This window comes from Pediculus humanus, genomic scaffold (assembly GCF_000006295.1).
Source record: "Pediculus humanus corporis 1103172107910 genomic scaffold, whole genome shotgun sequence".
Taxonomy (NCBI): domain Eukaryota; kingdom Metazoa; phylum Arthropoda; class Insecta; order Psocodea; family Pediculidae; genus Pediculus; species Pediculus humanus.
This window is the reverse complement of record NW_002987483.1, coordinates 380,591-405,511: the sequence shown is the minus strand read 5'-3', so window position 1 is coordinate 405,511 and position 24,921 is coordinate 380,591. Positions and strand designations below refer to the sequence as shown.

General features: G+C 28.5%; 3 protein-coding genes across 3 annotated transcripts in view; all 3 read right to left on the bottom strand.

Annotated features, from left to right (window-relative positions):
- The window catches only part of Phum_PHUM399580 (NADH-ubiquinone oxidoreductase 49 kDa subunit, putative), a gene marked incomplete at both ends in the record, with an annotated part of 2,204 nt that extends 831 nt beyond the window's left edge, over nucleotides 1-1,373 (bottom strand). Inside the window, 5 exons of the mRNA XM_002428705.1 lie at nucleotides 126-282; nucleotides 370-557; nucleotides 676-877; nucleotides 950-1,181; nucleotides 1,273-1,373. Coding sequence (XP_002428750.1) covers nucleotides 126-282; nucleotides 370-557; nucleotides 676-877; nucleotides 950-1,181; nucleotides 1,273-1,373 — 880 coding nt within the window. The remainder of the gene's footprint in view (nucleotides 1-125; nucleotides 283-369; nucleotides 558-675; nucleotides 878-949; nucleotides 1,182-1,272) is intronic.
- A 1,519-nt stretch (nucleotides 1,374-2,892) lies between these two features.
- Nucleotides 2,893-5,029, bottom strand: Phum_PHUM399570 (uncharacterized protein; the record flags this gene model as incomplete). The annotated part of the gene is made up of 6 exons (XM_002428704.1): nucleotides 2,893-3,289; nucleotides 3,372-3,493; nucleotides 3,581-3,863; nucleotides 3,956-4,012; nucleotides 4,160-4,442; nucleotides 4,858-5,029. 6 exons carry the CDS (start codon nucleotides 5,027-5,029, stop codon nucleotides 2,893-2,895), a joined length of 1,314 nt encoding a protein of 437 aa, XP_002428749.1.
- Nucleotides 5,030-6,399: 1,370 nt separating this feature from the next.
- On the bottom strand, nucleotides 6,400-11,173 carry Phum_PHUM399560 (protein CBFA2T2, putative; the record flags this gene model as incomplete). The annotated part of the gene is made up of 9 exons (XM_002428703.1): nucleotides 6,400-7,037; nucleotides 7,140-7,284; nucleotides 7,383-7,543; nucleotides 7,610-7,772; nucleotides 7,851-8,304; nucleotides 8,377-8,504; nucleotides 10,429-10,575; nucleotides 10,665-10,981; nucleotides 11,116-11,173. 9 exons carry the CDS (start codon nucleotides 11,171-11,173, stop codon nucleotides 6,400-6,402), a joined length of 2,211 nt encoding a protein of 736 aa, XP_002428748.1.
- Nucleotides 11,174-24,921: the final 13,748 nt, after the last annotated feature.

Sequence of the window (24,921 nt, the reverse complement as noted above, 5' to 3'; positions counted from 1 at the left end):
AATCCCATTTAATTCCAGAACCCCTTAACATGACACCACTAAAAAAAAAGTAGATGTTGTGGAACATTCTAATAAATTTTTGACAAAAAAAAACTTTTTCATTCGATTAATCGAATACCTGCAACCGTAATTGAGTGCATCCTCTGCTGAAATGACACCGATATTTTGAGTTCTGTCAACCCAAATCCGATTGTTTGTTAAAACGTCGTCAACATCATCTAAAATTGATCCAAACTTTGTTAAAAATTGATGAATATCGTCCATTAATCCAAGTGGCAGATCCTAATTTAAAAAAAATTTATTTTCGTGTAATTATTATTAAAATAAAAACATTCGAGATACTTTTTTATTAAAAAAACAATTAATTACTTGGCTAACTCCTCCTGGTCTAATGTATGCCGCATGCATACGAGCTCCAGATACTCTTTCATAAAATTCCATAAGTTTTTCACGTTCTTCGAAAAACCAAAAAAAAGGAGTCAAAGCACCGACATCGAGAATATGAGTTCCAATACCCATTAAATGATTTAAAATTCTCGTTAATTCTGCAAACATGGCTGAAATAAACAAATTTTTTTTTTTTTATACAATAATATATAGCAAAATCAATACAATGAACTGAAAGATTGTAGTTTTTAAAGTTTGGCTTTATCATTAAAGTCAACTTAAGCTTACTTCTTATATATTTCGCTCTCAGAGGCACTTCAATATTTAGAAGTTTTTCAACTGCAAGCGAATAGCACTGTTCATTACACATCATCGAAACATAATCCAGCCTATCGAAATATGGTAAAGCTTGAGTATAAGTTTTATATTCGATTAATTTTTCTGTTCCTCTGTGAAGAAGACCTATATGTGGATCACATTTTGCTACTCTCTGAAATTTTAAGAATTGATTAATGTTTGTAACAAAAATTCAACAATATGATTCTCTGAACTTTAAAATTACCTCTCCTCTCAACTCTAAAATTAATCTTAGCACACCGTGAGCAGCTGGGTGTTGAGGACCAAAATTTAAAACAACATTTTGAATTTCCGTATTTGGTTCATCATCCAAAAATGGATTGTATTTCTCTACTGTATCTCTATCTATAAGAGGTTGCGGAATAGGATGGTCTTTCCTATATTCTTCAAAATACCTTCTATCAGGGAACCATTTATTGTGACCCCATCTTTTACTCCTATTAATCAAAATGAAAATAAATAAATAGAAAATTACGTTAATTAAATTATTTAATTTAAAACCGTTAAAAAATTATCAAAAGTAATTACGTTATTAAATAAGATGGTCCACATATCGGTTGTAATGATGAGGGTGAGTTTGATATTAATTTTGGGAGTTTTTTAAGTACTTTAGAAATGAAAAACTCCATATTGTGAAAAAAAAAAATCAACTACAGATGAACGAGTCGACTTCTGCCACGGTTAAAACAATGTTGCCAAATTTTAACTTTTACAATAGAAAAACATTATCAACTTTTACTCTGCAAATTAATATAATTTTTTTTTTTTTTATGTTTTAAATTTTTAACAAAATGATAAACTTTAATAAATTAATTAATTATCTCTTTAGCAAAAAACTAAACAAATTCAGTGAAAATTTACATTAAACAAACATAAAATTTAATCGTTTTAATTAAATATTTAAATAAAGCATTTAACAATTTTTTTTTAAGTTTCAAGTTTAATGTATATTTCTAAATTTTGTTTTTTTTTTTTAAATAATTTATTTAAACAAAATAATACAATTTTAAATAAATATTATTAATTAATAAATTGTATTCCAACGTAAAATTTATTTTGATTCATTTTAATGGTTTAAAAAAAAAACAATAACGAATTATGACCATCATTGTATATGGCAAAATACATAATTTTTATTTTTTTTTTTAATATAAGCACAATGACTACTTTTATAAATATCATTTTATATTAATATATTACACAAACAATTTTCCCTTCTTTTCTTTTTCTCATATAAATTAATTCTTTCTAGTTTTCTTTACTATTTTTATTATTATTATTATTATTACAATATTACATTTATAAATACAATTTTTTATTAATGGTTTTCTAAATAAATTAAATAAAGTCTACATCACATGCAATAGCTGTAAAACATTATAAATATTTTGTTATTGTTACAATAATAATAAAAAAAATTATTTAAATAATTTATTAATATATATAATAATAATAATAATAATAATAATAAGTTATGGAATAATTTATTTCTTTTAATGGAAAGGAGACATTAAATTAAATGGGGAAAGTTAAATAAAGTTTTTCTTTTCCCCCCCCCCCCATTTTTAACGAAATAAAGGGTGATGGCGATGATGATGATGATGACACAATAGATAATTTTTCAATTTAAAAAAAAAAAGGAAATATTGTTTTTTTATAGCTGAATATATATAATAAATAAACTGCCGATAAAATGAGTAAATGAATTTTAAAAAATAAAATTTTTATAAAAGTATACATATATATATATATCGGTTAAATCTTCACTTCAGATTTTCTTTTTTTTTCTTTTTTTTTTTTTTTTTAATTGTTTTTTTAAACGAATTTTTTTCTCAAATTAAAAAAAAAATAGTGTTGATAATAATAATAATAATAATAATAATAAAAGTAATAATTAAAGGTTTTTTTTTGAAATATCATTTTCAAAAAGGCTTTGTGTAGATCAAACTCGATGATGCGACAACATTATTTAGTACCAAGGAGAGAAAACCTAATTTATATATAAATCCTGCCAAGAACTATTATTATTATTACATTTAACAAAATGTGAGAGAGTTAATACGATTTTTATCAAGAGAGAGAGAGAGAGATGGAGAGGAAAAAAAAAAGTTATTACTATTATTTTATCTCTCGGTAAAAAAAAAGAAATTACATAGGCGTGATAGAAGGATAAGAAAATGAATAATATGGTGGATTGTTTTCTGCATAAAAAGAACTAGACAAATTTTTCGTTTGAGGAGTTTTAACAGAAGGTTGAGCATCCATTAACAGCTCTTGATCGGGTGGTACTCGCCTCACTTTTGAATTCGATTTAAGTAAAATTGATATTTCGGTAACGAAAAATTTTGTTAATTTAATTACCGCCCATTGAACTGCATACTGGAAAACTAAGGCTCCAAAACCTTTGTATAATCCTAAAACACCTTCTTGTGATATTGTACTCTCATAACAATCAACCATTCCTTCGTAATTTGTTAGAATCGGTATCACTCCCATTCCAGAATCTAAATTATCGACTATTGTTCTAGTTCCTTGTAGATATAACCTTAAAAATTAATTTGAAAATTGCATTTCTAATAATTTTAATAATAATAATAATAATAATAATAAATAAATTATTAACTTACCTATGCAGTATTGTTTCTAATGGATAACATATGACATCTGCAGATAAACTTCCAATGAATGAAGAAGTATTTTCAATTTCTTCATTGGAAGCTTTGCTGATAATATCTTTGTGTAAGGCTCCCTAAATGTGAACACATAATGTAAATAATTTTAGTTTTTTATGTAAAAATTCCGAAGAGTGATGTAAATAAATAAATAAATGTCTCACCCTTTTCTCTTGTTTGAAACGATTTCTTAAATGAATGGCTCGACTTGCGACATTTTGCACGACCACTTTTAAAAGGTACCTTAAAAGGCCACAAACAACTGTTGGAAATATCAAAGCCCAGACAGGAAGCATTCTACCTTTTTGTGGTGTTCCCCATCTCACAAGTCTAAACATTCCACCTTTGAATACATCGAAAACTCCAGGTTTTTCACTTGCTATATCACTCTGAACAGTTTCGACCAAACTAGCTGAATAAAAAGGTGTCATAAAAGCTAAACTCACACTAAAATAACAAAAAAAAAAAAAAATTGTATTAAAAATCAACCAATGAGAAATTTAGTTTTTAGTTGTATTAAGAGCCAAAAAAAAATTAACCTTTTTAATAATATATGTTGACTTAAGGTTTTTAATGAACTGTGCCATGTTATCTCCCTACGAAAAAAAAAAAAAGAAGGTAGAGTAAGACATTTTAAACTTGTACTAAATATTAAAATCATAAAAAAAGAAAAATTTTAAATGATTAAAAATAATTAAACTACCATTTTGAATAATTTAAATTATTTTAATGTTCACACTAACTTGGGCCATGGAGTTACTTTTGAAAGTAAATCTTCGATTGCTAATGACATTCCTTTGATTAATAATGAGCTTCCGAGACCTTTCCATAGCGTTGTAAATCCTTGATTTTTATGTAGCCTTACAATGACAGGTACTAATGTGATGGCTAACGTATGATTTGCTTTTGAATTATGATGAACTTGACATTGTCTTCTCAGTACGACAAATGGATGACTTAATAAATGTTCAGCAATCAATGTTGCTATGCTAACACTAGGTCCAACATGTTTCGAAACATCAGCATCTAAAAACAAAAATTTTATAAAATTTTAAGACTAAGTAATCGTTTGTTAAACAAATTCGGGCAAAGAGTTATCGAATAATTCAATATTGATAACATAAAATAATTTTACTTAAAAAACCAATTTATTACTTCGCAGTATGAAAAAAATAAAATAAAATTTACATAAATAATAATAATAATAATAATAAGAAAAATTTTCAACATGAAACTGCGTTCAATTAATTGATAAAAAAATATAAAAGAAAATTTTTATTGTACTCCATTTCTTTTTCACAATTCAATAAATATTTTGTAAGGTTTTTGAAAAGTCGTTACGACGTAGAAATCATTATAAATTTAAAAATAAACATTTATTTAAATATAATAAACAATTTAAAAAATTTATTACATTATCTATCGATATTTGTTATATTACCTTCTTCAACGCCAGGACTAACGACAGTTGAGTTGGTTGATAGATTAATAGGTAAAACGTTAAGCTCATTCGGTCTCACTCTTTGTTGATTTGCTTTCCTTTCTAATTCAAGGTAACTCCATGGATCTGAAAAATCCGAGGAACCGACTTGGCGATCTAAAGCACCAGCCATTTTGAAGGACACACACACACACACGGTTGACGTGTCAGAAGACAAAAACGATTACCCGCCATATTTCCAACAACCGAACTTTTATAAGAAAATAAAAATAAACCGAACAAAAATTTTTAATAATAATAATAATATTGTCTATTTTTTTATAACGAATTTTATGTAAATAATTAATTAATAATAATAATAATAATAATAATAATAATAATAATAAGTGTAATAATAATAATACTCAATGTAATAAATAACCATTTATTATAATTAAATTTCTCCTGAGTGATAAAAGAAGAAGAAAAACAAATTAAAAAAAATCCATTTGATTTGTTTTTTTTTATCAGAACAAACAAACAAACAAACAAACAAACGAACAAACAATTATAACGAAAAATACAAAAATTCGATATCCGTTGGTTTTTTAAATTTTTTTTTTAAGGTTTTTTTATAACTTTTGACGACTACATTCGTGTGACGTAAATAAAATAAATAAATAAATAAATAATAATAATAATTATTATTATTAAAAAAAAAAGAGCTAGAATTTTTCATATAATGATATATAATATATATTGTAAATTTTCCCAATCGGTCCTTTTATCATTATTATTTCTCTCATTTTATTTATTCTAAATTCTTTTAAAATATTAAATAATATATTAATAACTTATTATTTTTTCTAAATGTGTATATATATATATATATTTATTTATTTATTTATGTATTTATGTATTTTTTTTTTTTTGTAAAATAATAAGAATCCGTGCTTTATTTAATTTTAAATAATACATACTAATATTTTATTAATATATATTTATATAATAAATATTTAATATTAATTATAATATATATTTATTTAATTAATTTATACACAAAAGAAAAAATTAAATTAAATAATAATAATAATAATAATAATAATAATAATAATAATAATCATTCGGTTGTGAATTTTATTGAAATTATTTTTTTTTTTTTTTTTTTATTAAAGATCCTTTCTCTTAATTTTTTAATAATAATAATAATAATTATGAATTTGGAATAAATAAATAAATAAATATATATAATTACGAGTAATATATTATTATTATCATCATCATCATTATTATTAATAACGTGTGATTACTTATTACTATAAAAATATATTTAATTAACGTTCGGTGATACGCATGTTTTCCTTTTTTTCCTTTTTTTTCTTTTTTCCTTTTTTTCCTTTTTTCCTCTTTTTCCTTTTTTCCTTTTTTCCTTTTTTTAACATTTATTTAATTTTGTTAATTTTCTAACTCTTTTTTTTTTTTTTTTTTTTTTAAAGTTATGGATTATAATTTTTTATTTTTTTGATAATTTTTAATTTTATTTAATTGATTTGAATTTAAGCGTCATTTGGCATCGTTAACGGATGTCGTGGCGAGAGTAACGGGAGTCGTGGATCTAGAATTCGGCCTGCATCTATTTCCTCTCGTTATTGTTCCGCTCACTCCGTTTCCACTTCCGGTTCCCGCATTATAATTACTATTACTATTTAGGAGTACGTTATTGCATTTTTTCGTCGTTATATTATCCGCGTATGATTTATTATTATCTACGTCACCGTCGTGACGATTCAAAACGTGATTTTTAATCCTTCTTATGTTATCGATATTTATCATTTGACTAGATATGTTTGGTAATAATCGATTATTGATTCGATTCGATTCCGCCGTCGTCGTAATCCTATGTAATTCGTTTGTTTGATGATCCATTGATTTTTCACATTGGTTGTTGTTGTTGTTGTTGTTGTTCTCCGTACGATTTTTTTCAACGTCCATCATTTTTTCCTTTTCTTTTTCGTTTCTTTTACTACCCTCCTCTTTCCTATCGTCGTATCTACCACCACCACCGCCACCGCAACGATTTTCATCCGTTGATGAATACCTCCTATTCCTATCATCTATGAAATTCCTTCTTTCTTCCATGACGTTTCTATTCCTATCGTCTATAACGTGTCTATTACGATCCTCCGAATCGAATCTAAATCCTAAAATTTAAATTACTTTCACGAAAACGAATGTTATTTACAAATAAATGTTTTTTTTTTTTTTTTTTTTTTAAATCGATTTACGATTTCATCATTTCTAACCGAGAGGTAAATGCCTTCTATCCGTCGAACAACAAACTTGATGATGAGTTTCCCAATCCCTATGTTGACAATACGAACCGCAATACCTGGCTATGTTGCATCCCGAACACGTTTCTTGCGCTTTTCTACCGCAATTCCAACAAAGCTGAAATCAATTATTATTATTATTATTATTATTATCATCATCATCACGTCTGGAATTATTGAAAAAAAAAAAAAAAAAAAACCCGTTCGTTTCCGTACATTTTGCGTTCCACCGGATGTTTCCGTCGCACTACTACTCTCTTCCCCATCATCATTTTTATTTTTATTATTATTATTATTATTATTATTGTTATTATTTTTAACGACGACTCTTTCTAATTCCACGATGGCTTGTCTCTTGACTTCGTTCACGGCTTCCTCTAAAAATTTAAATAAATTAAAAATCTATCGTGAAACCGGAAGTTCATTTGTTGTTCGGTACTCACCCGCTCGTCTTTTTATTTCCGCAATTCTTTCTTCGGTAACTCTTATTATTTCATTTGCCGCTCTTTTTATATCGGATTCGACTGTTATATTTCGATCTCTCGTTTGAAGAATCGATAAAGCTCTTTTTGTTTTTTCAACCATGCTCAATATGCAATTCAACATCTTAAAATCGATCAATCGATCAATCAATCAATCAATCAATCGTACATCGTTTTTAATTTTATTTATGTATTTATTTACCGTATTTATATTTTTCCATTCTTCGTCTCCCGATCTATCCTCTCTCCCTCTCAAATTACTTAAATCCTGATGGGATGAATGATCGTTGTTCCCGCTGCTACCACCGCTACCGCCCCCCACGAGAAGATGAGGGGGAGCCGATTGATTTAAACTGTTAAGCAAATGAAAATTCGAACCTAAAATGCTGGAATTGAATGTTGACGCGTATTGATGACTTCCGTGTCCGTTAATTCCCGGAAATTGAAAATTATAATTTCCGACGGATGGTGGAAAATTTTGGAATGTCGATAATGGATTTAAACCGGTGCCGAATAATGTTGGCATCGTTTGGGAATGTTGAAGTCTTTCTTTTTTTTGAGGTGGCGGTGCCTGTTGCTGCTGCTGTTGCTGCTGTTGCTGCGGATGTTCAGAATTTGAATTTTCTTTTCCGCACGAAATTCCATTTTCGTATATGCTAAACGGAAAAAACAAACGCGTTAATATTATTATTATTATTATTTAACGACCGGAAATAATTAATAATTACCTATCCGAATGTTTTCTTTTTCCATTTTCCGACGTTTGATCCGAATTGAATATTTCTGAAGGTTCACTCGGGGAAAATGATGGATCGAGAACTAATTGTTCGTGATGCTTTAAATATTGACTAGTCGACTGAAATTAAAAAAAAAAAAAAAAAAAAAAAATGGCGGTGGTGAACGTTGACGTCACATAAAGTGTCGCGTGAGTGTCTCAAAGGAAAATCGTATACATATATATATGTACACATACGTGAATTTACAAAGGTTTTAAAAAGTGGGAGGAGACGAAAGGAGAAGGAAACGATATTGTAACATCAGTTAGCTAGTAGTAGCACCAGCTGGATTTAAAGAGAAAAGTAGAAGAAGGGAGGAAACAAGAGTTTGATGAAAAAAGAGGAAGAAGATTGGTAAGGTTTAAGAAAAAGTTAAAGGAGAAGAGAGCAAGAAGAATCCGGGAATGAAAACGGAAGTTATTGGGGAGCGGGGGGAGCGAGGGGAGAAAGGGAAATATTGAAACTCGCGGTGCTTAAAAGTCCAGATGCTACCAAAATTCTACAGAGAATTTAAAGGAAAAGAGGAAAAAAAAAAAAAAAAAAAAAAACTTTTTTATGCAAAACGTTTTTTAAACGTGCGGCACGTGTGGTTGATCGTTCGGGGAGTTAAGGGGCCTCCCCGAACGAGGGGAGAGGAGGGAAAATGAAAAAGACAGAGAGAGAGAGAGAGTAAGGGGCATGACCACGGCTGGCTGGCTGACTGGCTGGCTGGTTGGATGGCTGTTACATGGGGAATATTAAAAGGAAATTTAAAAAAAAAAAAAAATAAAACCTCGATCAAGGAAATTGGGCAACAGATAACGAGGAAAAAATTACCCAAATAGTAATAATAATAATAATAATGATGATGATAATAAATAATGAATAATCTATATGATATATGTATGATGATCCCACCGACTACTTAAAAAAATTATTTTTAACGGTTTCTATTAAATATTTAAAAAAAAAAAAGACATAAAAAAAATTTTAAATTTTTCAACGGTAAGAAAATAAATTTTTTTCAATATATATATATATATATATATTTTATTGAACAATATCAAGTTTGATATGTCATGCAAAATAATAATACAAGAAAACTTTTTATTATTTTTCATGTTTCTCCCCTCCCCCTCTTTTCTCCCTCTCTCTCTCTCTTCCTCGTGCGAACGTATTTTTTTATTGTACGTTTACGATTTTGAACTTATTTCTACACTTCTTACCCCCACTCCTACCCCTCCTTCCTCCTCCCCCAACGCGTAAACCCATCGAAAAAGAAGAAGGAATACGATTTTTTTCGTTAGAATCAACCGTAAGTCATAGAGTAATTAAACAAACGATGTCGTTGTTCGTGAAATAATAATAATAATAATTTCAAATTTTTTTTAAAGTGAAAAGTAAGGAAGAAAAAGGAAGAACACGGGAGAAGGAGGAGGATTCAAATTCTTGAATGATTTTTATTCTGGAAACCTTTTCTCGCGCGCCCCCTTTCCCCCTTTCCCCCTCCTCCCTCCCCCTTCCCATTTCCCTTTTCATCTCCTCTTAGATGGGAACGAGAGAGAGAGAGAGAGAGAGAGAAAAACTAAGATGTAAAAAAGATGTTAATTAAATGCAAAATCACGATCGGGCTTTTACCATTCAATGATTTTTTTTTTTTTTTTTTTTCCTCCTAAAGTTGTTTTGTTTTAGTTAAAACTTTTTTCTTTTTTTTTTTTGTTCGCTTGTATAAATAACCGCCATTTTTATTTCGTAGTGTGATTTTACAAGTATGTAAGTAAGGGAAGAATTAAAGAAAAAAAAAAATTCTCTCAATATTACGTGATTTATATAAAAAAAAAATTAAAAAACTTGACGTAAAGCTCGTTTCGATAAAAAAAAAAAAAATAATAATTTAATCATCATTAGTTTTACAAATGTGCGACACAATTCCCTCCCCCACCCCCCTCTCTCTCTGCCACTCTCTCCCCTCCATCATCATTCTCTCGTATAATACGTGAAAAAAAAAATAAATATAAAACTCACCTGTTTAGCTATCCTTGCTTGAAACGCCAATTCTTTTTGTAAAAGCGGAAGATGAGTTTTTAAAAATGGTAAAACGAATGGTCGAAGTGGGAAATTTGTCGCATCTTGTAAATTCGTATGAAATTCTTCTATCGTTAAATTACCATTCTGAAATAAATTTAAAATTTTCATTGAATTAATTTCAAATCCGTGGGGGTCCTTCCGGTACCGCGTGTATGAACGATTTTTGTACTTACCACCATGCTAAAAACTAAATTTCGAACTTTGTCACCGAGTTCGGAATTGATTTCCGCTCCGAATTGCACCAAAGTACTTAAAAACCTCTTCAACTTTCCTAAATTGGGTCTATTGGATTGATTTAAGAGAGTCGTCGGAGTCGTCGTCGTCGTCGTCGCATTCGTCGTCGGCGGCGAAGAGGTTCCCGTATTACCAGGTGATAATGCCGACGTTGATGATGGCGGCGAAGTGTTTTGATGTTGACTAGATGTCACGTGACTTAATGACGGCGGCGTCGCGTTATGACTTTCTTCCGGACTACCAGGTGATTTTACACCTGATGAAAACAATTCCCTTATCAATAAATACTTCCTCTCAAGTTATGAATTTTTTTTTTGGGGGGGGTGGAGGGGGGAATAAAAAATTTTTAATTTTTTTTTTTAAATTAATTGTCCCGATCGGATGTGTTACAAAAATAATTAAATGTCGATATGAAAAGTGATGATGAGGCATCGTCGGCGAAATTCATTTTCGAAAAATTTTTTTTCCATCTCTCTCTCTCTCTCTCTCTCTCTAAATGCGTGAGGAAGAGGGGAGAAACAGAGAGAGAAGGGAGGGAGGGAGGCAAGAGGATAGAGTCGATGGTAACGAAACAAAATAAATTTTGTGGTGAACATGAGATAAGGGAAAAGCATGGCTTATCGTTTAGGCAAGAGCGAACGTCCTGAACAAACTTTAGGGTTGTGTGACGGGAAGCGTGCGGAAGTCTGATAACAAATTTTCCAAGCCCACGACGTTTTTAAATCTACAAATATTTGTGCCAAAAGGTCGGTTCGAGACCCCATTCAACTCATTTTTTTTTTTTTTTTAAAACTATTATTTACTTAATTAACGTGTATGTATATATATATGTATGACGTCATGACACACAATTTTTTTTTTTTCGCGTATGACGTATCGATAAATCAATCAATCAATCAATCAATCAATACATAAAAAATTAATTTATTATTATTATTGTATTACGAGTAAGTAAGTAATTCGTTTAAACGAAAAAAATTTTTTTTTTTTTTTTAATTATTGCGGTGAGGTTGAGTTTTTTTATAAAACCCCAAAAGGTTTTGATGCCTAAAGAGAGAGAGAGAGAAACCTTTCTAGGATTTCCTTTTTTTTTTTATTTCTGCTTCATTCCATCATCACCCTTTGAAAATAATCGTTTGTGTTTAGTTTTTTTTTTTTTTTTTTTTTTTGACTCTGAAACTTCGTTCATTTCATTTAAATCATTTACAGATTTTAACCCCAAAGGAAAATTAAACGTTTTTTTTTTTTTTTTTTGAACGGTTGGTATTCACTGACAGGAAAAGCTTTTTTTTTTTTTTCAATTTGAATCGAACGAACCTTAAAAGGAAAAAATTTTAAATGACGTACGCGAATAGGAAAAAAAAACCATAATTATTATTATTATTATTTTTAAAAAAATTTTCTTTTTCCCCGTGAAATTTCCCTCATTGAAAAAATAATAATAATAATAATAATAATTAATGGGACTACTATTATTATAAAACGATGGTTTTCAAGTGAGTGGTGAAAAACAAACGTCATTGAAAATATAAAAAAAAAAAGCATAAACAAAAGAAAGCAATATTATTATTATTATTAAAAGAAAAATAGTGAAGAGCGTCAAAAAGAGAAAAGTAAAAAAAAGAAAAGAAGAAGAAGGAGAAGGAGAAGAAAATTCATAAACATTAAAAAGTTTTCGATGAAAATGAAAAAGAAAATGAAAATGAAGGAATAGTTTTTTTTTTTTTCGATTTTTCTTTTTTTTTTTTTTTTTTAAATAGAAAAAGAGAGAAAGAAATGAAAGAAATGAAAGAAAGAAAGAAAGAAATAAAAGAAAGAAAGAAAAACTCATCATTTGAAATTTGAATTTGAGTGTGACGTCGTCCATTGTGTTCAAAAATTTTAATTTCCCGCCCACCTCTCTCTCTCTCTCTCTCTCTTTCTCTTTTTTGTTTGAACTTTCCAACGAGTCCCATCATCATCATCATCATCATTATTATTATTACTTTCCCCGAAAAATTATTTGAAAAAAAAAATTTTTTTTTATTTATTTCTTCTTCCACGTTATTTATTAATAGTAATAATAATAATAATAAATAATAATAATAATAATAAAGTTTATTATTAAATTTTTCTTTTATCATTTTTCTCTTGAAATTAAATCCTTACCGGAAAATTTTCAAACTCAATTAATTTCGAATCGTATTTAAAAAAACCGTTAAATTATCATTATTATCATTATTATTATTATTATTTATAAATCAATCGAAGAGTTTTTTTTTTATAATTAAAATATAATAAAAAAAAAATTGTTTTGTTCCGAGAGAAAAGTTTAAGTATTAATGGAATGATGACACGCTTTATTTATTTTCTACTTTTTTTTTAAACCCTCCCCTTCTCCCTCTCTCTCCTCCTCCCTCATCCAACCTCCCCTCCACCCCCTCCTCCTCCGTTCAAACAAGGCAGGACCTGAACTGACTTAGGTTTAAAGGGGTTTTGATCGCGTAATCTCTTTTTATAATGGTATTAAAGAACGGTATGTGAAAATATAAGTTTTTCCTATTGTTATTTAAATTCCTTTTTCAGGTGTAAAAAAGGTAACAAACAAAAATAAAGAAGAAACGTAACAACAAACAACAAACAACAACAATAACAACAACAACAGTTCGGTCGTTAAAAAAAAATTTTTTAAATTTTAAATCGTGGGAAATTTTCTTTTTTTAAATAAAAATTTTCCTTTTTTTTTTTTATTTTTATTTTTGTTGTTTTTCTCTCTCTCTCTCTCTCTCTCTCTCTCTCTTTTTACTCTTTTACAACTCCATATTGTTTCTTTAAATAATTTACATTTAAATTTAAAAAAAAAAAAAAAAAAAAAAAGGAAAAATTAAAAAAAAAAAAAGAAGAAAAACCGGAAAATTTATTAAAAGAAAATAAGAGGGAAAATTGGAAAAATGCCGGAAGGAAAATCATATTTAAATGGATATCCGTATAAGTTAAAGTTTATATATGGAATGACATTCAACATTGAGCCCGGAAACGCGATGGTGCTGCGCCCGTGGTGTTTTTTTTTTTTTAGTCAGATGGCAGCATCGTCGGCGTAGGCGCCCGTTTCCTACTTTTTCTTTCACCCCCCTCACCCTTCCCCACCCCTCCCTTCCCCGCGTTCCCTCTTTCCCTCAAACCTCGTTTTTTACTCCCTTCCTCTCCTTCCGTAACCTCTCTCTCTCTCCTTCTTCTTTGCCCTCCCCCTTTCTCTTTCTCTCTCTCTCTCTCTCTCCCTCTTTTCACTCTTTCTCTCCGCGGCATATCTCACTCCGAAAAGAGAGTGAGTGAGTGAGTGAGCGGGCGAACGAGCGAGAAAGAGAGAGAAAGAAAGAGAGATCAAAAGAAATGCTGGAAACCTCGTCAGCTGTTTTGGATTTTGTCAAAATTATAATTTCTATAATACTCGCAGGGTTCGGAAACTTATTTTCCCGTGGAATTTTTTTTTTTCTTTTTTTTTTTTCTCCCTTTTCTCTTTAAAAAAATTTTTTTTTCTAAAATTTTCTTACCCTTTACATTTAAAAACTCCTGTTTTCTTTTTTTTTTTAGTTATCCCGAAAATAAATAAATAAATAATAACCACGCAGCCAGGTACGATAATTAATATTATGATTACGTTTTACAATTTTCCTTTTTTTTTTTAAATCATGCCATAGAATGTTAATACGACTCGTCTAAGTCATAGAGTATATAAATATCAAAATTACTTTTTCTTTCCCTTTTTATTAAATCATTTCTCGGAAATCAAATTTTTTTCCGTGTTCGAAATATATTAATAAATAAATATTAAATAAAAATCGGAAAATTATTAACACGCGCACACGAACACACGCGGCTACGATTACGTCAATTTTCTAGTTACACGACGTTAAATTTTAAACGTGCCACGTAACAAAAACAACGAAAGCCACGAAAATTTTTTTAAAAAAAAAAAAAGTATGAATAGAAACGTTTTTTTTTTTAAAAGCAGACGAAAAATAATTTTTTTTTTTTTTTTTTAAAGCAGACGAAAATAATAATGATTAATTATTTTAATTAATAAAAAAATTTAATTTCAATTCGTTTTCCTAAACATTTTTTCGGTATTGATTTGCGATTGAAATGAAATATTAATGTCGCGAGTGTTTACGCGAATGTAATTTAAAAAATAAAATAAAAAATAAAAAAGTGTGTCAGTAACAGAGAAAGAGAAAGGAGGAAAAAAGAAAAAAAGGAAGGAAAGAAAGAAAAAAAGAAAAAGAAAATAATAAAATAAAAGGAAAGGAACGGAAGAAAAGAAGAAAAACATTCTATAACCAGATGTCGCCTTCATCTGGCGCGAACCTCATAATAAAAAGATTTCAATGTTTCACTTACGCTAAGCTAATGAATTTTCCAGAAGTTTTCCAGTAAAAAAAAAAAAAAAAAAAAAAAAAAACTTACTTCACGCCGTATATGCCCTGTCAATTACATACACACACACACACACACACCTCTTTCCTTTTTTCCACTTTTTTTTTTCCTTTTTCTTTCCTTTTTTTCCTTTTTTTTTCCTGCTGCTCTTGCTACACATAAATTACTCGGTTATTAAGAAAATTTGAACAAATAACTTATTACTTTCTCTCTCTCTCTCTCTCACTCACGAATATTATTATTATTTTTTTTCTTTTTTCATTTTCTCTCTCTCTCTCTCTCTCTTTCTTTCTTTCTCTCCTTCTTTTCGTAACTTTTCTTAATTCTTAATAGGAAATTTTCCACCTTTTGTTTTTGTCATTACATCCGGCAAGTTTTCAAAATTTCCCTTGTGGTTTTATAACTACTTTTTTACTAATTAAAAATTTTACCGGTAAAAACGACCGGTTATTAATAATAATAATAGAATTTCGAACGTCCAATTTTTTCAGCGAAAACAAACAAACAAACAAACAAACGAACGAACGGGGAAAAAAAATATGGCGACGAAACAAAAAAAAAAAATGTTTTTTTTCGAACCAATTAATAAAACGGATATTTTCGTTAAGTACAAAAATTTTAAATGAGGTTGGCGCCCTTTTAACCTTCCTCCCTTTCTCTCCCTCACTTTTCCCCTCCTCTCCCTTCCTACTCCTCCCTTTATCCTCCCTCCCCTTTGCCCTTTACCCCTTTCGTTCTTCCCTTACGTAAACACGGTTTTTAACACTAATCCGTTAATTCTGATGAATTATATCAATTAAGTTTCTCCTTTCTTTTTAGTTTTTTTTTCAATGTTTTCCTTTTTCTATTTCCACGACAAACAAACAAACGATATTTATAATAAACGAAATAACAAAAAAGATTTTTTTGTACCGGTATTTTCTTTTTCGTTTATGTAACGTTTACGAGTTAAAATTATTATTTGACCACCACCACTACTACTACTACTACTACTACTACTACTACTACTCTTCAATCATCAGTTGAGATTGAATCAACCATTTCCGGTTTGTAAACATTCATTCGTTAACATTTAATCGATGCCAAGTGTTTTTTTTCCAAAACAATTTTTTTTTAAAACGAAATCATTTCCGGGAGAGTCGTAGTATTTCGAAAAAAAAAAATGTATTCGTCGTCTCTCTCTCTCTCACTCTCACTCTCTCTCTCTCTCTCTCTTTTTCGGAAAAAATTAAAATCTGTCGAAAAATTAATTTTAATCTTAACAAATTAAAACAAATATTTCTTTAAAAAATATATACGCGTGTGTGAAAAATCGAAAAAGATTTTTCTTCGAGGTTTTTCTCTCTCTCTTTCTCTCTTTCTCTCTTTCTCTTTCTCTCTCATTTTAAGAGATTTTCACATAATGACGAAAACGTCAAGTCGGAATGACGCAGTCAGTCGACATTCCCTTTTCGATTTTCGGTTTTTATTTTATTTTATTTTATTTTACTTTTTTCCTTACTACTTTTTTTTTCGTCAAATATTATTATTATTAAAAAAAAAAATGGTCGCCATAATCATAATCAAAGATAAGTGTAAAATAAATAAAATGAATTTTTTTTTCTACTGCCACGTTTTTTTTTTTTTTTGAATTTGTTGCGAATCACATGCAAAGTCGTCATCATTTCTATGCAATTTTTTTTTTTTTTTTTTTTTTATAATGCAAAAATCCATCCCGTCCCTCGTAAAAAAAGAAAAAAATTTATATTTATAATATAATAAGAAAAACGATGGGAACGACAACGACTTTACTTAATAAAAAAAAAAAAAAAAAAAAGAAAATTTATATTATTATCGTGGCAGTCAGGTGATGGCGTTTTTCTTTTTTTACGTGTCACGCAATCGTCATGTTTACAACGTAACAAACACATACAACAATTATTATTATTATTATTCTATTTATACAACAAACAATACAACAATTTAAAATAAACCCTCGTTTGTCTTGTTTGTTTTCCATCGTTTTCTTTACTATTAATTTAAATGCGCGCATTGTCCCCCCCACTCCATCCCATCCCTCTTCTACCCTCCCTTCCTCTCTTTCCCTCTTTAATAAAACTTTTTATTTTTTTTTTTTTTTTTGGGGGGGGAAGGTTTAAAAATACAAAAATTGATTACGTAAAAAAATAAAAATAAAAAATTTCGCCTTGTCAAAAACGTAGAAGAGAAAAAGGAAGAAGAAGAAGGAAGAAGAAAAAGAAGAAGAAGAAGGAAGAAGAAGAAGAAGGAAGAAGAAGAAGAAGAAGAAGGGTTATAAATTTTCACCTGGTTTTCCAAAAACTTATCCGCTAACTTTAACACCTTACTCGGGGGGGGAGGAGGAAGTTGGAGAAAATACCCCTCACCCGGAGGTCGGAGGTTAAAAGTAAGTTGAAAAGTGTAAAGGTTATAACATTATTATTACAGAGGAAGATTATTTGATGAATGGTGCATTCGAATAATAATAATAATAAGAATGATAATGATTATGATGATGATAATGATGATTATTTTAAAATTATAGCCGTTCGAAAAAAAAAAAAAAAAAAAAAATTTTTCCATAGAATATAATTCAATTATCGACATAACGAAAATGACGTAATCGAAAAAAGGCGGTAATTTCAAAAAAAAAAAAAAAATAATGCGTTCGTTTGTGCGCGTGTTGTTACCCTCCCTCCCCCACAACATTATCGGTGCCAAGTAATAACAACACGTGAAGGAGAGAGAGAGAGAGAGAAAAAAAGAATGAATAGTACAAAAGGAAAATTGAATTAACAAAAAAAATAAATAAATAAATAAAAAATGAAAAAAACACACACGCATCACCACCCTTTCGAACGTGGATGGACGATTGCCATTTGAACGTGTTAAATTAAACAATGCGACGAATCGTTTATTTTATACTCGAATCCAGTAAATAAATTATCAAAGAATAATTAGTATACATGACGTTAGTTAAATGGCGATGAATTTTCTCACAATTAATATAAAAAAAAACGAAAAAAACAATTTTAAATAATTATTTAGTTAATTCTCAATTTGAAAATGGCAAAACCGCCGACATTCTTTGGCAAACCTTCGTGGAAAACCGTCATTGGATATTTAATATGATTATTTCAATAATCCGACTGTTTACAATTCCATTGTGTGTTTCCCTTTCCGTTCAAAAAAAACTTTTCCGCAACCCCCTCCTTCCCTCTCCATTCCTTCCTCTCTACCGCCCTCCCCCCTTTATTTTTTTTTGTGATCCGTCACGTTTTAAACTATTTATCTAAAAAAAAAAATCGATACTTAAAAATTAAGCAGAGGGGAGGGGAGGGGGAGCGGGGGGAAAACATACAGCATTAATTCAAAAAAACAATTTTTGAATGAAAAGAGAGAGAGAGAGAGAGAGAGAGAGGGAATAGGTAGTAGACGAGAGAGTAAAAGATGAAGAAAATCGAAATTAAGTTTTTTTCGTTTTTAAAGTGATCTCGTTCGTTCGTCCGAGTTTTGTCGGTGGTCTCAGGTGGTCAAATTCCCGTCACTATTTTGTTTAGCGGTCTTCCGGAAGAAAGGGATTCACACTCACAACAAAAGGGCACATCCATCATATATCCCTTTAGGTTACATTTCGCATCATCCCCCTCGCAAAAAAAAAAAAAAAAAATCTTTTGTGAGATAAATGTACACGTATAAGTAAAATAATTTTCGTTAATCATTTTCGTCTGCTAAAAATCTCTGATCCCTTTGCCCTCCCCCTCACCTTAATTTTACCAACAACAGCAACAGCAGCAGCAGCAGCAATATCAAAAGATATAAAGAATGAAAAAAAAAACGCAAATCAACATCAGGTTTTTCTTTTTTTTTACTAGTCAACCAAGTTTAACAAGTAAGAAAAAAAAAAAATTATTAAGGTAAATAAGAAGTTTAGAAAGACTTCAAAAGAAGTGAAATTTAAACTTTTTGAGGTCTGTCAAAACCAGAATAAGAAAACGAAAAGAAACATTTTCAAATGCGAAAAAATAAAAATAAAAAAAAAAATAAAATAAATTATTTTTATTTTTATTTTTCCGTAAAAAAAAACGTAAAAAAAAAAGGTATGTAAACATAACCCCGTGTTTTTTTTTTTTTTTCATTTGTTTCACGGCAGCATATTTTCAATTTAAAAACAAAACTTTAAAGAAAATTTTTGTTGGTTGAGGGTTGGAGGGAGTGGGGTGGGGAGGAGTGGAGTGAGAGTGGAGGGGGAGAAAAAGAAAAATTTTTCTTTTCCTTTTTTTTCGGTTTTTCTCGTTTTGAAACTTTTTCTTTTGAAAAATTCCTTTTCCTATCGAATATTCGATTTTTTTTTTTTTTTTTTTTTTTTAAATAAATATGCGCGTATACATAAATCACTTTTCCCAAACTTTTTATCACGTACCTGAACGAACCTAAAAAAAAAAATCTCATCCATCAACCCCAAACGAAATGTTTTTTTTTTTTTTTTTTTTTTCAAATAAAATGCAAAACGAATGTAAAATTAATAATAATAATAATAATAATAATAATAATAATAATAATAATAATAATAATAATAATAATAATTTATAAGAAAAATTTTTTTTTAAATTAAATTTTAAACCGACCAAGACGACGACAAACTTTGAGTTTATGAAAAACGTAAACGAAATTTATTCGTGACGTCATTATTATTATCATTATTATTAATAAACACATTATTCTAAAAACCGATAATAATAATAATAATAATAATTTATATATTTATTACAATTAATTTTCAAACTATTTTAAAAACGTGAATAAACTGAATGAGAAAAAGGAAGAAAAACTTTATGTCTCGTAAATTAATCATTACGATACACCTGAGCTTTCTTTCTTTTTCTTTTTTTTTTTTTTTTTCGTAATAATTTAATGCTTCTGCTATTATTATTATTATTATTATCATTATTATTATTATTATTATTATTATTAATTTAATACAAGTTTTGTTTTTCGAAAAGAAAAACAAAATAATAATAATAATAATAGTTGGGAGTAAGACGAAAAGGAAAAAAAGAAAAAAGAAAAAAAAAGTTCAAACGTTGTGAATATAGTAAAGTAAATTTATGGAAAAAACAGGTGGACATTTTCCCGACGCGTTTACACACACACAAATGTTTTTAATTCTAAAAAAAAAAAAATTTTTTTTTCCTTTTTTCCTTTTTTTTTCCTTTTTTCTTCTTCCTTTTTTTCCCTCCCCTTTTTCTTTTTCATTAAAAAAATATACGTGTATACAATAATAATGATAATAATAATAATAATATTAATATTCAAAAAAATTAATAAATAAAAAAGTTTTTTTTAAAAATTGTTATGTTAATAAGATATTATTTATTATATTAATTAATCAATTATTAATAATTAACTGTCGTCGTACCTGAAAGGTTTTTTTGAAAAAAAAAAATAATAATAATAATAATAAAAAATGGAATCCCGATTCGTTTGTTTTCTTTTTTTTTTTTTTTTTTTTTTTGTTATTATCAATTAAAAATAATTTAAAATTTAAATTATTAATAAAACGTCATTTACATTTTCTTTTTTATTTATATTATTAATTAATACTATGTGTTTGCATATTTATTTTTTTCTTCATCCCGAGGGTATTGATAAAGAATTTTCCGGGAGGGGGGAGGGAAAAAATAAAAGATTTCGATAAGAAAAATAATATAAAATAAAAATGAAAATGAAAAATTGATGTTTTCTGTCACGTCATCAATTAATAAGGGGGGGCGGGAAAGGCGGGGTTTAAATGAGAAAACAACAAAAAAAAAAAAGGAAAAACGGAAATGGAAAACATTTTTAATTATTTAGTCAGGGATTCCGGATAAGAATTCAATATGGCGTCAAAACGGAAACAAAAAAAAAATTAATCGTTCGATTTGAATTGCCCCAATGATGACGTCATGCGAAAGAAAATTTTTTTTTTAATAATCACCTGAAAGATTTTCACATACGAAATACGATGGAGGGAGATCCCGTGATCGTGTCTGGAGAAGAATATTAATAATAATGATAAGAGCATTAGTGATCGTAGCGAGGAAAACTTGATGGAAAATTTTAAAAGAAATCGCGATTTATATAAGACGCTCCGCCCCTGCCCCCCCCCCCCATTTTTAAATAAAAACTACAAACGTGATAATAATAATAATAAAGAAAAACGTTAATTATAATTTTTTTTATAAACTATTTGTCCTAAAAAAAAAAAAAAAAAAAGAAAACTTTTCGCAACAGTCGAAATTTTCTTTTTTTTTTTTACGTTCAAATAATAACCGAATACTACACAAAGATTTTCCTTATAATAAAACCATAAAATAAGATTTTCTTACAAAAGGTAAAATAGAACTTTCTCGAAAAACATTTTTCTCGAAAAACCACTTGTTGATTTCATTTTCAAGTTCCTCTTTTTTTTTTTTCGTTATATTGTTTTTCCGGTTTGGAAAAAAAAAGGAAAAGAAAATGGAAAAGGAAAAGGAGGAAAAAAAAGAAAATTTTTGTTACGTACGTAAAAAGGAAGGAAAGCGCCAAAAAAAAAAAAAAATTGTTTCGTTTTTCCCGCCGCTGCCGCGCCGCTTTTCCTTTCACCACCCACCCGCCCCCACCCCCACGGCCTCACGATCTTCTTTATGTATAATGAGAGAAAATCAAACGATGAATGTGAGTTTACAAAAAAAAAAAAAAAAAAGAGGCAATAAATTTTTGTTTTAAAGAATGAAAAGAACAAATTTTGTTAGTTAATAGTCGGGAGACCGGTTCCGGGATGAAAGGGGAGAAGAGGGGTGTGAGAGAGAGAGAGGGGGAGAGGGGGATTCGATACGGAAATGAAAATTGACATTTAAAAAAAAAAAAATCCTTTTGGCACGTTCGAAAACATCGGCTCCCGTTTATATATAAAACAAAACACGGGAAATCTATTACTTAACAAATGTAATGTTTGAAATAAAATTATTCCCGTGTTTTCGAAATAGAAAATTATTTTGACATCGATTAATTATCGAAAATCCCGGCTAACGTCAATCTCAGGTCCTGTGTCTCGTTCTGGAATTGGCATTTATGTTCGACCCTTTCCCCTTTAACATTCCCCATTTTTCCCCATTTACTATCATTTTTCCGTCACCCGCCCCCGCCCCGCCTCATCGGTTCTTCCCCTCCCATTCGAATATATGTGTAATTAAGTTTTTACGTTTTTTTTTTTTTTTTTTTAAACCTGGAAAACCTTTTTAACTTTGTAATAATAATAATAATAATAATTTACCTTTCGGCCGTCTGGAAGATGACATTGTATCAGGTCCTGGAGACGGTGTTAAATCGTTTGAATCCTTATGTTCCGGTGCTTCTTCTTTTATAATCTTTGGTTCCATTTTATTGATTCTAAAAATAAAAAAAAAATTAAAACGGAAATTAATATTTAAACTTTTAACATCAGAACAAACCGAACGAAAAAAAAAAAAAAAAGATTTTTTTAATTTTATTTTATTAAAGTAAATAATTTAAAATGTTACAAAAGAGCGGGCGGGGGGAGGGGAGGGGGAGAAAAAAAAAGAGTAAAAAACATGGTTTTAAAAATGATGATAGCCGAGCCTGGAGTCAGCTGATAAGTACAACTTTTCTAAAAAAAAAAAAAAAAAAAAAAAAAAAAAAGGAAAAAAGAAAGAAAAAAGACTACGACAGAGAATGAGAAATAAAAAAAAAAAGATGGAGAGAGAGAGAGAGAAAAGGGAAAGAATGAATGTAGGGGGAAGAAAGGATGGAAAAGTGTGGTAAAACGGTAAAAGTTTCAAAAAAAAAAAAAAAAAACTCTGGATACTACTTACCCAAACAACAACGAAAGGAAACCAATCCTTAATTGGATTACAGGAGAATCGAGATTTACAAGAAAGAAAGAAAAAACGGGGGAGGAGAGGAGGGGAGGGAGGGGAAGGGGAAAGGGAAAATGGAGATTTTTCTTTTTTTCTTTTTTTTCTTTTTTTTTTTCCAGGGGTGAAAATTCCAATTATAATTAATTCAACATTTCGTTCGTATCTTGCCCTTGCACCCGTTTGTTTTTCTTTCCCCTTAACCTCCCCAACCTCAACCCCAACCCCCACCCCTCACAATACCTTTTTTTATCATTTTAATACATAAATTTCTATTAGAAAAGTAAAAGACAAAAAAAAGAGCCGACCACAATAAAATGCGTAGAAATCACGTAAAAAATAATAATGATAATAATAATAATAATAATAATAAAAAGGTCAAAAAACAAAAGTAAATTAATAATAATAATGATAATAATAATAATAATATTTAAACGACTCTTTTAAAATTAATTTCGTTAATTTAAATTAATATAAGGAATTTAAAAAAAAAAAAATTAAATAATGACATTATTATTATTATTATTTTTTTTTTAAATAAGGATTTAATAAAAGTATTATTATTATTATTATTATTATTATTATTATTATTATTATTATTATTTATTAACGTAATAAATTAATTATTATTAATTTTTTTTTGTGAATAAGATAAAAATTATTAATAATATACGCGTCATATTAAATCTCACACGTTTTTATTACTTATTTATTTATTAAATAATTTAAGATAAGTAATTATTATACATATTTAAAACAACCAAGTTGTCGACGTTTGTTTGTTTGTTAATAAATTATTATTATTATTATTATTATAATTATATATTATTATTATCACGTTAATGAGAAAAATGATACTCGCGAGTACTACTCGTCGGTTGTGATATAATTTTTTTTTTTAAATTTGTTTTTATCGCGAATGTTTTTAACCGAATCACCCGTTTGTTGTTGTTAGCAGACGATTTTTTTTTTTTTATAATTAAATAAATTTCACGCGAGTGCAAACAAAAATAAAATAAAATAAAAAACGAGAATAACACAAACAAAAAAAAAACAAAAAAATGAGAAGAAAGCGAGGGGAAGGGGGAGTGGGGGAGGAAACTCTCGTATTAATCTGGGGGGAAAAAAAATCAAACGCACATGACGTGAAAAGATAATTAATGGAAACAAATTTTTGTCAAATTTGTTTTCAAAATCACGATTCGGTCGTAAAGCAAACCGAAAATGGCCGCTTCTGTTTTCCACTCTTTCCCTTCCTTTTCATTCATTTTCACGGGAAAAATTCCAAAAAAAAAAAAAAAACTTTTTCTCCGGCCTGTTATATATATATATTTATATATAATTTTTTTTTAAAATATCAAAAACATCAAACGCGATTATTTTAACCGAAAAAAATTAAATTCCACCATTTTCTTTTGTTTACGTCATTTTCCTTCGCCATTTTCGATTCGAACCATATAAAAAATTTTCAACGAATCTCAAAGACCCCTCCCCCCCTCAAAAAAAAAAAAAAAATTAATTTTTCAATGCTTTTATTCTAAATTAAAAAAATGTCAAAAAAAAAACAGATCAAAATTAAATCAACATATTAGGATATACGCATTCACACACGAACGCACGTGCACGCACACATGCAACATGGCAAACATGAAAATAATAATAATAATAATAATATAAACTGATTATTTCATATATATATATATATATATATATATATATATATATATATATATATAAAATAAAACAGAAACATCAAAAATTCAAAAATAACATTAAGCAGAAGAAATAATGATGATAATAATGATAATAATATTATTAATAAAATAAAAAATAAAAAAAAATTTAGGCGCGTTGTTAAACGGACAAACAGAACAAAACAATAAAACAATAA